Below are 13,286 nucleotides of genomic sequence, written 5' to 3' on the forward strand. Positions count from 1 at the left end.
GATAAGGGACAATTTAAAGTACCGCCTCCTTCGTTATCTGTCACACCCCGCGGTATATTTTTAAATCATCATGAATAGCTTTGCATTCTGGCGCAGAGAGAGAGGTCTGGAAAATCCTGCACAAGAGCATTGCCCTGTCATTTACAATCGGAATCTGCAGAGCATGCTTGATTTGAATGGAACAAGCTGAAAACAGTATGCAACCCAGAAGCTTTTGCTATGACTGAAGGGTCACAACAAGATCACTTTTACCACTTTAAAGTATGTTATTTACAGTTGAAACTTTTATTTGAAATTGATGCATAAATAAATTCATAAAACAAAAAGATCTGGCTTTTACTCAAGGCCAAATGTGGCCATGTTTGGCTGACTAGCCTCAGACTAGCCTTCCCTATAAAGAACAGATTTCAGGTGTCCTGTGCCATAAATGAATCATAAGTAGCCCACATAGGGCCAAATATGCAGCACTTCTATGAAATGTGATTACTCCTCATCGAGGTTCTGGCAAAAATGAGCAACAATAAAACTTTTCTTCAATGAACAAATTAAAGGCAGGTTGAAAAGTCCACAGTTACAGTCTTATTCATGATGTTGTGTAAGTGATACAAGTGCAAAATGATGGCTGAAGAATGAAAGACTAGAGAGAGAGACAATTTTAGCTCCTCTTGTTTTCAAATTCACATAAAAGGTAATTTTATGTTAAAGGCCTCACAGTACTGTATCATCTCAACACAGCACTCCACTCTCACAATGCTGTCTTACTTGTGGTTCCTAGAATATTTAAAAAATTAAATGGGAGGCAGCGCCATCAGCTTTCAGGTCCTTCTTCTGTAAAACCACGAGGAGGACCATATAGGGCTGCAGGTGACCATGAACAATATCTTAGTAACAAGTCTAAGCTGCTGAGGGTTTCCATTATCCACTATTTCTTCTACATTCATCTCATTTCACTCACTATGTGTTTATACATCACTCTACATTTAATTAGGAGTTATTAGTGTGTGTTTTGTCTCTATCCCCTCACCCTTAGCATGAAGCAGCAGATGGCTGCACTTCCTTCAGCCTGGTTCTGCAGGAGGTTTCAGCTAATATTGTGCTTTAATGTTGTATATTTAAAAACTGTTTTTCTATTCTTCATTTCACACAAACCAGCAGAAACACTATAGACCGAACGTCACTGAGAACCACACAATCAGGCTTTGGTCCTGCCATTTATGGGGTGTGCACTGGCTCATCTCAGTCAGTAAAATGTGACAAAGTGGAAAAGTTAAAGCTTGATGCACTCAATTTGTATTTTCAGCAACGTTCTACAACATCTGTTAATGAAATACGCAACAGACACACACATGAAAGGAGCAAATGTTAGAGCGTACTTGTGCACTCTGCAGCGGGAGTGAATGATGCTTTGTAGTGGTCATACTGTGACTCGGCAGCAGCGGTCGATGCTGCACACCTGAGGAATCTCACACTCAGATAACAGCGGGACTGTCTGGGAAGGAAATGTCAAAGCCCGGAGAACAGACAGCGGTCACACTTACACCTATGAGTGTCTGTCATTGAGCTCTTTGGCACTTAAGGTTCTGAAATCCATCCTACATACAGCAAACCTGCGGCTGAGCTGAGGCAGTGAGACTCACTCTGAGTCAAGGCAAATGTGACACAATCATGAAATGAAGATGCAGGCAGGGCGTGGGCAAAGAATGTTATATTTCACTAGGTTTTCGACAGCCATTACTTGTAACAAAGTTTTAAGTATGCAGTTCATTGATGAATACTCAAAACAAGGACTTACCAATCGCTGAAGAAAACAAAATCAATTTAAAAATTGTTTTAGAAATATATTCATGAAGTTATTTAGATTTAACACAGAGTGGATCCTCAATTGATCGGGTTGCTGTTTCTAAACAGAGCTTTAATGTCTTTTCAGTCCTGAAGATTTGAAGCTGTTGCAGACTTGCTGCTGTGCTTTGAATCATTATCTTGTTACATGACCCAGTTTCGGTCAAGTGTTAGCTGTCGGACAGGTGGCCTCACATTTGGCTATAAAATACTTTGGTATACAGAGGAATTCATGGCCAGCTGAATGACTGCAAGATGCCCAGGTCCTGCAAAACAAGCCCAAATCATTATGCCTCCACCACCGTGCTTGGAATTTGGTTTAAGGGTTTGTGGTGACATTCTGTTTGGTTTTAACCAAATGCGGTGCTGTGAATGCCCAAACATCTCCACTTCAATATCACCTGTCCAAAGAAAGGATATTGTTCCAGAAGTCTTGCGGTTTGTTCAGATGGAACTTTGCAAACCTAAACTATGCTTGGAAGAGGCTTCAGTCTTTTTATAATTGTGCTGTCATTAACTTTAAAATTTAACATGCTAACCTAGGCCTGTAGAGTCTGAGATGTAGATCTTGGGGTTTCTCTGAGTATTGCATGGTAAATGCATTTGATTAGCAGTATCTGTCTGCTGCTAACCTTACTAATTCCCATGTAGGCAGTAAGGGTGCAGTTTAGTCCTAAAACTTTCTTCACATGACCTCATGTCCTGAAATCATGACTAAGGAATAACCACAATTTTTTCCACATCAGATTTCTTTTGTCTGAGACAGCCCAAAATAGCACAGTTTCTAGACAGCATTAGAACATTTAAATGACACATTTAAAGGTTATTATTCTTTTTGTGTGTGTGTTTGTGTCCATATATATGTTTCCTACATCAGTTTTTAGATTTTACACACAAAACAAATGACTACTTTACAAAATGTACATTCTCATACAAGTGAAACCTACTCATATATATAAGTAAAATTTGCCACATCTGAACAAGCAAAAGGATTTCAATTCTTCTCTACCTATAATAATAATATCAATAATAACAATAAACACTGAAAACTGGCAGGAGTTAGCATTGTTATTGGATACTTTTACTTAGCAACAGGATGAAATTACTTCTTCCACCACTGATGCCAGAGCCTCGTCAGATGGTTAATAATGTAATGTTAGTAACAGAGTGAGCTTCAGTCTACACCACTCCCACTTAGACTACACTGAATTCAGACAAGGAGTTAAAGAGGTAACAAATGATTTCTTTAGGCTCTCATATACTAAAAAAATCTTCTTGCAACACGAATTTGGAGGGGGATGTTTACTTTAGATTACCTTTAAACATTTTAACTGGCATCTCTGCATAGATGAAATACGTTTAACTGCAGGAACATTTCCTAGAACATGTTGAATGTGCTGAGATGCTGTTTTGCTATCTAAATAAAACATATGCAGCTGCTTTTTCTGTGAACTAAAGGTCGGCATTTAAATGACCCAGCTAACATGAGCATAACATCTTAAAAGCAAAGCATGGATGAGAAAATTAAAGCCCAAGACGAGAAGGAAGAGCTGTGTTTTGCCGACTTTTTCATCTCTTAATTGTGACATATTGAGTTCATGCACAAAAATCCACTGGGAGCCAGCTAAATTAGACCAAACATAGTTAAACATGCATGTGTGCCATGCCTCAGACCTGCATACAAGCTAACGTTAACATTTTCCAGCAGCCTTCAAACAACCAGCCTGTAATTAGACACTATCATTACATTGTAGCTGAGCTTAGATCATCAACTGAGTCAAGAGCAGCACTCAAATTTAGTTTTAAAGTGTCTTCAGATGTTTGAGCTGTTACAAATCTTTCTGGGAAACAAATTTTTAACCAGCTTGTGCCCAATTGCTACAGCATCTATAAGCTTAAGACACATTTTGGACACTTTTAATGTAATCTGACCTGTTAGACTGACAAACAGTAACACCTCTGATGGTGAACGTGACTCTTTCATATACAGCGTGCACCACCAGGTGGGATTAATTAGTTTAAGTTGCTCAGCAGCAAGGGTGACTCAGTTAAAACACAGAGCCCACCATGCAGTTTATTTAAAGTAGTTTTAATTCTGCTTGAGTCATGTCAGTGGTTTCATTTAACTGGGTTGCCAGCATAGCTGTCAATTTACCACAAATTATAAGATGGACAAAAAAAAACTCCCCTGGAGAAGTTAAGATTCCCATAAAAATGTGCTTTTGTGAGTGTAAATGGAAAATGTTCAGACAAATGGAGCAGCATAGAGGTTCTACTTCACCTTGCTGCAGTTGCAGAGCAAAATCTGTACAACACTCATGAAATGACAGGAAAGACGACGAGCCTTTGAATCATTTTTCCTCCCATAAAGAAAAAAAACCTCAAAACCCAGTTTCCGCTGACTGGCTGCTTTTATTCCCTCTTGGATGCAGAGCGGCAGAGGCAAACCGGTTCAGGAGGGACGAGTCTGGGAAAACTGCTGCACTCATCCCGCAAACTGGCAAAACCATCAACTTGCCATGCTTTCTGCATGATGTTGACTGCACTGACCAAAAATTAGGGTATGGAGAGCCACTGTGAAATTTTGATGCAATTATATTATCTGTGACACATCGTTTTTTTGTTTCAATGCCTGGCAGTGACGCTAGTTGCTTCGCCAGCTGGAGATCTGGAAGCAAGTCGAGTTGGTCTTTTAGTAAATCAATATGTGTGGTTAACCAGTGAGGAAAAAGAGACTGCGTTTGCTTCATAAGCTGCCAAACTTATATATCAGTGATAAAACTAGAGCTGATTTTATTCATAAGGATAATTCTGGATATTTATAGCAATGCTAAGATATTTTTTACTGAAGTAACTGTTTTTGTTTGGGCTGACTGCTCTTTTAATGGGGCCTATTATACTATTATCATATATTCCAGCTCCATATTTTTCCTCTTGGACTCTTGGAGAGCACCATTGCATGATTCACAGCTCAAAATAATCTTGGTGCAACACTTCAGTTCATGTAGTGTCTGAAACAAGCCGTTTCAATTGAGTTCAAATAATTAAACGTATATAACGCCAATTCACAACAACAGTTGCCTCAAAGCACTTTATAGTATAAGGTAAATTCTCAAGAATATTAGAAGGAAACCCCAACAATGAAACGCACTCCTATGAGCAAGCACTTGGCGACAGCGGGAAGGAAAAACTTCCTTTTAACAGGAAAAGGAACCAGGGGCAATGATGGGAAGCCAAATTTAGTGCTGTGTGATACTGCAGATTTTGATATTGATCCGATACCAGGTATTGCAGATACCAATACTTTAAACCTATAAAAGCAGCTTATGAAGGTGAGAACAGTGTGTCATTATTTATTAAATGAATCATCATTAATTTGCCAATTGAAAAAGTAACGTTTTGAGCCTAATCTTGAAAGTACTAAGTGTAAAGTGTAGCTAAGAAAACAACGTACTATGAAGTTTTTGCTCCTTCTCATCAGTTGGGCCTGAAATGCTTTAGTAATAAACAAATTAAGCTTACAGTTAAAGCATTACAGCAAGAGGCAAATCCTATGTAGTAATAAGCTGAGAGGTTAAGGAAGAAAAAAGCTAGCTAAACATCTTAAACCACATCACAAATAACCAAATTAAAACCATGTATATGTGATTAAGCACGATTGGGGTAATTTAACCAGTATATTGATATGTAAGTAGTGAAGAAACTGTAATAGATGTTTCAAAGCTTTTTTTCTGCCTTTGTCAGTTTCTACAGTTGTTCGCGAATGAGGTCATAATTGAAACATGAAAAAGTGTTACACAACGCAGGTGTGACACAGTGCCAGTGCATAAAATGTCAAATGAGGTGAGTGAGGACTTTGTTGAGACTACCCAGTCCATGTTGGCTCCTGACGAGCCATTTCTTTCTCCACATGGTTGTCCAGACACTTTGGAAAGACAGACTCATTTGTCTGAAGGTTTTCAGTTTTGGAGAGCTCTGTGTCTGGGCTTCTGTAAAATAATATGGCTATTTTCAGCCTCACGAATCATCCAAGCAGACTGTAACCACCACCGTTATTAATGCTGCCAAAAGCCAGAGTACTGTCGCTTCTCTGACATTAGACTGTATGTATGAAGCCTGCTGTGAACGAGCACTGCTGTTCTCCTAATGCAAGGCTCCTGTTCAAGCTTATGTAACACTTTTTAGTTGAAATGATAAATAAGCTTTAGATACTAATTATCTACCTAATGTTTTGTGCTTCTAAGAGCAAAAGGTTTGCGTTTCCATCTCCAGTCTGTTAATGACTCTACAGTCAGAGCCAGATGTTTTAGCAGTGGCAGAAAATGTGTTTCTTACAATAAGCTGCTTTGGTTTCCATTTATATTATTCTTTCTATGATATAGTCAAGAGCATTCATAACCATTTAAGACGTTTCAAAGATTTTTATTGGCAAATAATAGAAATTTGCACCAGTGCCAAATGTTCTGGTGATGACTTTAGCCATTTCCATGAAGGAGGGGATTTTCTCAACCCAATCGCTCAACACCAAAGTTCCTGGTTTTATGTGATTTTATGTTCTGTAGCCATGTCAGCATAATCATGTACGAGGGGAGCAAAGAAAAGTGCTTCAACTGCCCATTGTTTCTTCTTTTAGGTAGCCAGATTTTCTTGACATTTTTAAAAGTGGTCTTGAGAAACAGTTCTCCAGGCTTTCCAAAGGTCTTTCAATGTTTTTCTTTGGACCTTGGCTGATTTTTCCCTCATTTTCAGTTCAGTCCTTGTATCCAATTATTTTCAGAGAAGTGGTTTTTTTTGGTTGTTGAGCTACTTAACACTGACCTATGAATCATTCAAGGATAAAAAGGCATCTGACTCAAGGGATCCAACTATTGTGGTCTGTACAAATAAACAACTTACCTCTTGGCCATTCAATTTATCAATCTATTGTTCACTGAAGCCTCACCAGATAGAAGGGAAATGGCAAGAAAAGAAAAGGCTGAGGTATCTCAACTTACACAAGAACTGGACCGAAAATCAATGGCAACAGGTCTTAGGAAATGAAAGGTTTTGGTTCAAATCAATGTGTATGGAGGACGTCAGAAGAGCAGGACAACAGTGACTGTCGAAAGGGACCCAAACACAAACCCAATGCAGCAAAAGCATACCTCGATAGATAAACTTTCGCTATCAGTCGTGGTTCGGCCTCCCCTGGAATCCGGACCCCCAAATTACTGAAGATGTGTGGGATCATTTTGACAGAGAGCAGAACAAAAGGCAGCCAACACCCAAAGAAGAGCTTTGAATGTCCTTCAAGAAGTTTGAAGAACAGGCTGTGTTGAAGAATAAAGGAAGTCGCACAAAACATTGACTCGGGCTTGTTAGAATTGTACAAACTGTGTCTTATGTACTGCATTTTCATGTATGTTTGCACGTTTCAGCAAATTGCTACAAGAATTCCCTTTCTACTGTCTGTGCTTCTGTTATCACTCATCCTTCATTTAAGCTCGACAACATCAGTTGTCCCACCCATGATGCCAATTGGCTAATCATTAGCTTTGACTGTTGAAAATCTGCATAAACTGATTTTTAGTCACACGAGGGAGCGTGTCTTAAACACTAATATTATTACCTCATAGGTTTGTATCCAAACAAGTTTGACACAAACTTAAAATGGGCAACAAGGATCATTGGGGTTTTTTTGTATGAAATCTTTAAACTTTGCACCCCGTGATTGTGATTTTCCACATGAAAATGCAAACACTTTAGTCTGACATTTATTCACAACACTATAAAGAAACAAAGGGACACCTAAGTGAACTGCAGTCTGACTTCACTTCCTCATATTGTTTACAGATCATTTTCATGGTGCAGCAGTTTGTTAAGAGTCCGTACAGCCTCCACTTGGTATCTTCACAGTCTCTGTTTGACCTGACCTTCTGCTCAACTCCAGAACAAGGTATGTCCAGAGCTCCTGTGAAAACTGGTCAGCACAAAGGGGAGGCTAAGTGTCTCTGATTTGTCTGGTCAGTACCAGTAGGACGTTCGGTGCCTCCTGTTCTCCTGGATACCGAGTTTCTCCATGACCTCCTCCTCCAGGGTTTTCAGAGATGGTATGTATGTCTTTTCAAGAGCATCTTCGGGACTGGTATCTTTAGGTCCATCTGTGAAAGCAGAATGCATCGTTTCAATTGACACCAACTATTTTTTCAATCATCAGACACTTCTATCACTTTGTTGGACAAACAGAAGACTTTTAGTTTCACACAAGAAGAACTTGAAATAAATAGTGTGCTGGTTCTGCACTAGCAAAAACAGTCCTGCCTATGTGCGTTCAAGTTTAGAAAGAAATATTTCTTCCACTTCAAAACAGTCAAACTGGATCACTTAAAAACAGAAGTCTGAACAGGCGGAAAAATAAACAACAGCTGGTCTTAATGTGACGACTCTAAGCAACCCCTGAGATAAAATGGCTACTGAAATTTACACACACACAGACCCTTACCTTTCCACTGCTGCGGCACAATGCCATCTCGTCGCTCCACAACTGGTTTCGGGATGATTCTCCCCGTCCTGAGCGACACTCGGACTCTCTCACCCTCTTCTGTGAACCTCCACTCGACCTCGGTGGGTTTCCTGTAAGATCGAGATCAGTAAGTTAAAACTGGTCTGGAAAAATGCCAAAGAGCAGGAGCATTTAAATGGAAAAGGAAAAAGAAAAAGAAAAGGTGAACTATTTTTTGACTTTAGATTGCTGTGTTATCACAATTATTTTAATGGTGCTGTAAAGGAAAAGAATATTGTACAGATGCACAGAGATTACAGATTGCTGTTTTTTCACTAGAAAATCTTATGTTAAAATCTATTACAGCTGTAAGTTTTAACACTTACGGTTACAAAAATTAACTATTTATTTATTTGTTTTTTTTAAGGAGCCAAACTAAGACTGAGAACTAACCCGTGGTCCATCTAGTTTAAGGTTCTGCATAAGCATAGCAACAGATGTTAGGACTGAGGCAGAGTTCAGCATACCTGTCTGAGGGGTCAACGAGGGCAACATCACGGACCAGGATGGGAGCCTCACTGGCAATGTACGTCCCACGGTAATCTGCAGTTTTTCCAATATACCTGTGATGCTACGATGGGAAAAAAAAGTTCACAGTTCTCCCATTTAAAAGGCACAAAATGCAAACAGATGAATGCCAAAAGGCTTTCAATGGTGTGCTTTGTCTGCAGCTACACCCTGACCACCCACATCCCAGACATCTGGCTCCACCTGGTGGAGCAACGAGATAAGTATGAAGCATTTTTAAAAGAGCTAAAAAAGAAATGGAACAGCTAATATAATTTTGGGGGAAATGAAAAAATCTGTAATGTAATCATGTCCAGGACAGTTCAAGTGTATGCTGAAAATTTTTTGTAGGAAAACAGATAGCCTTTCATCTTCTCCCAACACTTACACAATGCTCACTCAATAAAAGGCATGTAACTTACATTTCAAAAGCAAAATCTATAATGCGCATTTCTCAATAAACAAATTAAAAAAAATAAACAACACTTCCTTACTGTGTTCAGTCCCTCCAGGATGACCCAGTTTCTGCGTCTGAAGACTTGGATAACTTTCCCCTGCTTTCCCTTGTCATTGCCTTTCCGAATCTCAACCTGAGAAATCAAAAGCAAACATTTAAACTCTATGTAGGAAATTTACTACTTTAAATAAAATGAATATACTTTTTTGTTACTGTACCACTTTTGCTGGTTTGGCCAGAAAATATTTTACCAATTCGTTGACTGAATTTTCCTAAATTAGTTTTCATGCATGTTTACAACAGATGTATGTTACTTCTCCTGACTCTATCAGTTGTGGCTACACCAAAGTAATTACAACATTATTAGCATTAGCTGTATTACAGATTAAAACTTTATCAACATACAGATAAATCACATGAACACATACTGGACTTAATTTTAATATTATCCTCATTATCGGTTGCCTTGTATAGTTTTTTTCTACTATGTATTGCAAAGCTCTCTGTTTCTTCTTGGTTTTAGAACAACGGGGGAATATAAATGGTGAGTGGACTGCTTCTTATATTGTGCTTTTCTATTAGCACTCAATTGTGGGGTGAAACTTTGGAAAGCTTTACACCAAACACTGAATATTAGACAATTTAAACCTATCAATATAAAGAAAAATATTTGCACAATATGAGTCAGATGAAAGCTTGACAGCTGAGTCCCAAAAAATGTTTTCTCACCGTGTCCCCTTTGAGCACAGACCACTCCTCTGGCGCTATCGGCTCAACAAACACCTTCCTCCTCCTCTTCCCCGGTGGATTTAACCTTTTAGCAGCGGCTGTCCACGGCCTGTTGGTGCCGTAACGGTAATCTTTGGGCACAATGACCCTGGCTGCCATCGACAGCAGAGTGGTCAGCCTCATTGTGCTGCAAGTCAAACAAGGGTGCTGAGGTTTTTTTTCCAAGAGGCTGGCAGCCATACACAGGAGCAACGCAAGCTAGGCTAATATGAATTATGCTATCAATAACGTTAGCCTAGAGCGGCTAACTCGCCGCCGTTTACGTACACACAAACATTTCACAAATGAGACTGCTGCCTAATTTTTTTTAAGTACAACCCTAAAAGTAGATGTATTAAAATACAATAAAAGAACGTGATGCAGAAATCACTTACCCTCTGTTGATGTCAATGACACATGTAGCGGAGCTGACACCTACAGGAACCTACCGGTAGCGCCACCTACTGGACAGGAGGGTCGCAACAGGTCTCACGCATGCGCAGTTGCTAAATTGACCGATATGTGGGCAGTATGCAGGCCGAGCAGGCTGCTTTGGGCAAGATGACCTTCACACTGCTGCAGCTGCTGCTCAGTATATTCAAGCCATACAATACTAAGAGTGACTCAATAAAGAACGCAATATTTTATTACATTTTTAAATAAAATATAACACCAAGAGGAAACGTTTTAAAATTAAGTAAGGCAAATGTGTCTAAGACAAACTTAAAATGTTTTTGAATGAATGCCATTTTCAACAATTCCAGCTTCTTCAATAGTGCACCTGTTCAAGTGTTCATTGAATACAGATCGTCTGGACCTGGCTTGATATGCAGCAACTCATTTAGACATGTAGACATGGTCAAGATGACCGGTTGAAATTCAAACTGAGCAGCAGAATGAAGAAATAAGGTGATTTTACTGACTTTGAACATAGCACAACTGTTGGTCTGAGTATTTCAGAAGCTGCTGATCTGTTGAGATTTTCACACACAACCATCTGTAAACAAGAAACAAGAAAATATCCAGTGAGCAGCAAAGAAAAGAACAGCTATACTGCTTTGAGCTGATGGGAAACAGTAACTCAAATAACCACTTATTACAACCACAGCAGCTTAATGCACCACCTCACAACATTCAAATAATCTCAGACCACTTTCTTGAACACTGGTAGAAGGGGAGATTCACATCATGGATGAGCAGCTGAGGAATGCTTCCAGCACCTCATTGAATTAATACCACGAAGAATTAAAGCAGCTCTGAAGGCAAAAGTTGGTCCAACCTGGTGCTAGCAAGGTGTACCTAATGAAGTGGTTGGTGGGTGTATGGATTTGCTACTACATTTTTGCTGATTCCAAAAGGTTATGTGTAAAACCTGAATGGCTCAGTGTGGAAATATTTAATTTCAAGGCCACCCACTGAGGCAGATGCAGGCCGTGATTACAAGCCTCGCTGCTATGTCACTGTGACAAGCACGAGTGATATTTAAGCATGAGAGGAGGCTGTCATTTATGAAAACCTGCAATCATACATGTGACTGTTTGTCTTTGACCTTGGATTTTGGTAAACATCCATGTTTGCTGCAAGCGAAAGACGGATTTTTACCTTTCTGGGTTACAAAGACAGACAATAAAGCTAATCTGTGTAAGCACAGACACAGTCATTAATCTTGAGAGCCGGATGAACAGACACCACACCGCATTCCAAAATCAGTTTCAGCCCACGGTTGGATCTACGCCCTAATACAGTAGTTAAAACAACTTGTGCTTAACCTAACCCCACAGCAAACTTAGAGCTGTCAGGACATGTTACGTAACAACAAAACTAGTTCAGCTACCACAGCCTTTGGGGCCGAACCGCACAGAGAGGCTCTGCGTCAGCAGCAAATTATTTGTGGCAGCTGCATAGAGACACAAAACACGTTCCATTGTTAATTTCCTGCATTTTTTTTTTTCAAATCAGAGACAATAATTAGATGTGAAACAAGTAATTAATTTTAGTTGTTCTGTAAAGTTATGGTAGCCTTTCCCATGCTCTGAGCTCGATTTAGAGCAACAGATCCCACATAATACTTGGTTTTCAGCAGGCACTGTACTGACTCAATAAAAATAGACAATCCTGATCGTTAAAACCAAACACAACAACTAATGTGACTGTTTTGGGTTCTTTCCAGAAAGCTGATACCCTAGATTAGTTTAAGTAAGGCAGAAACAAGTGTTTTTTTGTAATCAACATGTTTATTAAATGGTCTGGCAACTACAATAGTAAACAAAGCAGCAGATTAAGATGAATGGCAGCTTCCAAAGGTAACAGAAGGCTAACCCCCCCCCCAAAAAAAACAACAACAACAAAACAAAGTTTTACACTTTAATTCCAAATTAAACTTTTGAATAACCTCCAGATCCGGCCTTTGACCATTTTAAGGTTTTTAAATCAGCGGTGTGACGATAGGAAGGTGGCCATCTTCGACACAACATTCAGAGCTGAGCTTTCCCTTAAAAGTTCATAGTGTGATAAACTATCAGCTAACGCTGCTAATTACATGAAAGAACACTGAAGCGATGACGATGACATCCAAATGGCGTGGGTGAAAGGGCCCGAACCCCTTGGGATACTGTTACAGTGGAAAATAACACCATATTCTGAACATGTCGTCTAAACAGATGTTGGAATAAAACACGTCACAACTTTGTTTCACAGTCAAAATAATAAGACCACTGAAGTAAAACAGATTAGTATTCCAGTTAAGAGGGTGGGAAACCAAGAAAAGAAAGTCATAAACTGAAGATTTACAAAAGGTTCACTCTCTGTATTTACCCATATTCAGTTTCTTGTTTCTTTCAATGAATCTCACTTTGTGCAGTCCAGATCAGCGACTCGTTTCAAAGGTGTCGAGAATACATTTCTGAACACAAGTTTTTTTTTTCAACAGCTTCAAGCAACAGTGGAACTACTGTAAGCTAAACATGAAATCACAACATGAAACTGAGTTTTAGAAGACTTTTCCAGATAATTTCCACATGGAGGGGTGATGCCAACAACCTTTCCCTTGCAGTCATTACCACTGCTCCACATTACCTTTAAGGCTCAATTTCCCCAGATAAGGATTAAGCCTACACCAGCATTTTTTTCTAAAATTTTTTCCAAGTCTGCCACTAGAATAAATCGATGTTTGGG

At 39.3% G+C, this 13,286-nt stretch overlaps 1 protein-coding gene across 2 annotated transcripts; it reads right to left on the minus strand.

Annotated features, from left to right (window-relative positions):
* Nucleotides 1-7,579: 7,579 nt before the first annotated feature.
* Nucleotides 7,580-10,606, minus strand: mrpl24 (mitochondrial ribosomal protein L24). 2 transcript variants are annotated; one of them, XM_086280771.1, is made up of 6 exons: nt 10,508-10,606; nt 10,074-10,260; nt 9,382-9,477; nt 8,848-8,951; nt 8,321-8,451; nt 7,580-7,979 (listed from the first exon to the last, which is right to left on the minus strand). In XM_086280771.1, the coding sequence occupies exons 2-6, from the start codon at nt 10,254-10,256 to the stop codon at nt 7,843-7,845; spliced, it is 651 nt and encodes a 216-aa protein (XP_086136897.1). In that variant the 5' UTR covers nt 10,257-10,260; nt 10,508-10,606; the 3' UTR covers nt 7,580-7,842. The 2 variants fall into 2 exon arrangements, with proteins under 2 accessions (XP_086136897.1, XP_086136896.1); XM_086280770.1 differs by lacking the exon at nt 10,508-10,606 and having other exon boundaries at nt 10,074-10,501.
* Between the last annotated feature and the right edge of the window lie 2,680 nt (nt 10,607-13,286).

Source organism: Aulonocara sp. 'chitande type north' Nkhata Bay, linkage group LG22 (assembly GCF_057382095.1).
Source record: "Aulonocara sp. 'chitande type north' Nkhata Bay isolate Kocher_YH1m ecotype deep benthic linkage group LG22, A_spYH_male_GT1.1, whole genome shotgun sequence".
Taxonomy (NCBI): domain Eukaryota; kingdom Metazoa; phylum Chordata; class Actinopteri; order Cichliformes; family Cichlidae; genus Aulonocara; species Aulonocara sp. 'chitande type north' Nkhata Bay.

Excerpts from the sequence above, each read along its gene's own strand:
- mrpl24 (XM_086280770.1), bottom strand. The coding sequence starts at position 10,313 with ATGGCTGCCAGCCTCTTGGAAAAAAAACCTCAGCACCCTTGTTTGACT. Across the intron at positions 8,952-9,381 it reads TCCTGGAGGGACTGAACACA|CATCACAGGTATATTGGAAA; the intron begins GTAAGGAAGTGT and ends TTCCCATCGTAG. Across the intron at positions 7,980-8,320 it reads TGTGCCGCAGCAGTGGAAAG|ATGGACCTAAAGATACCAGT; the intron begins GTAAGGGTCTGT and ends CTGCTTTCACAG.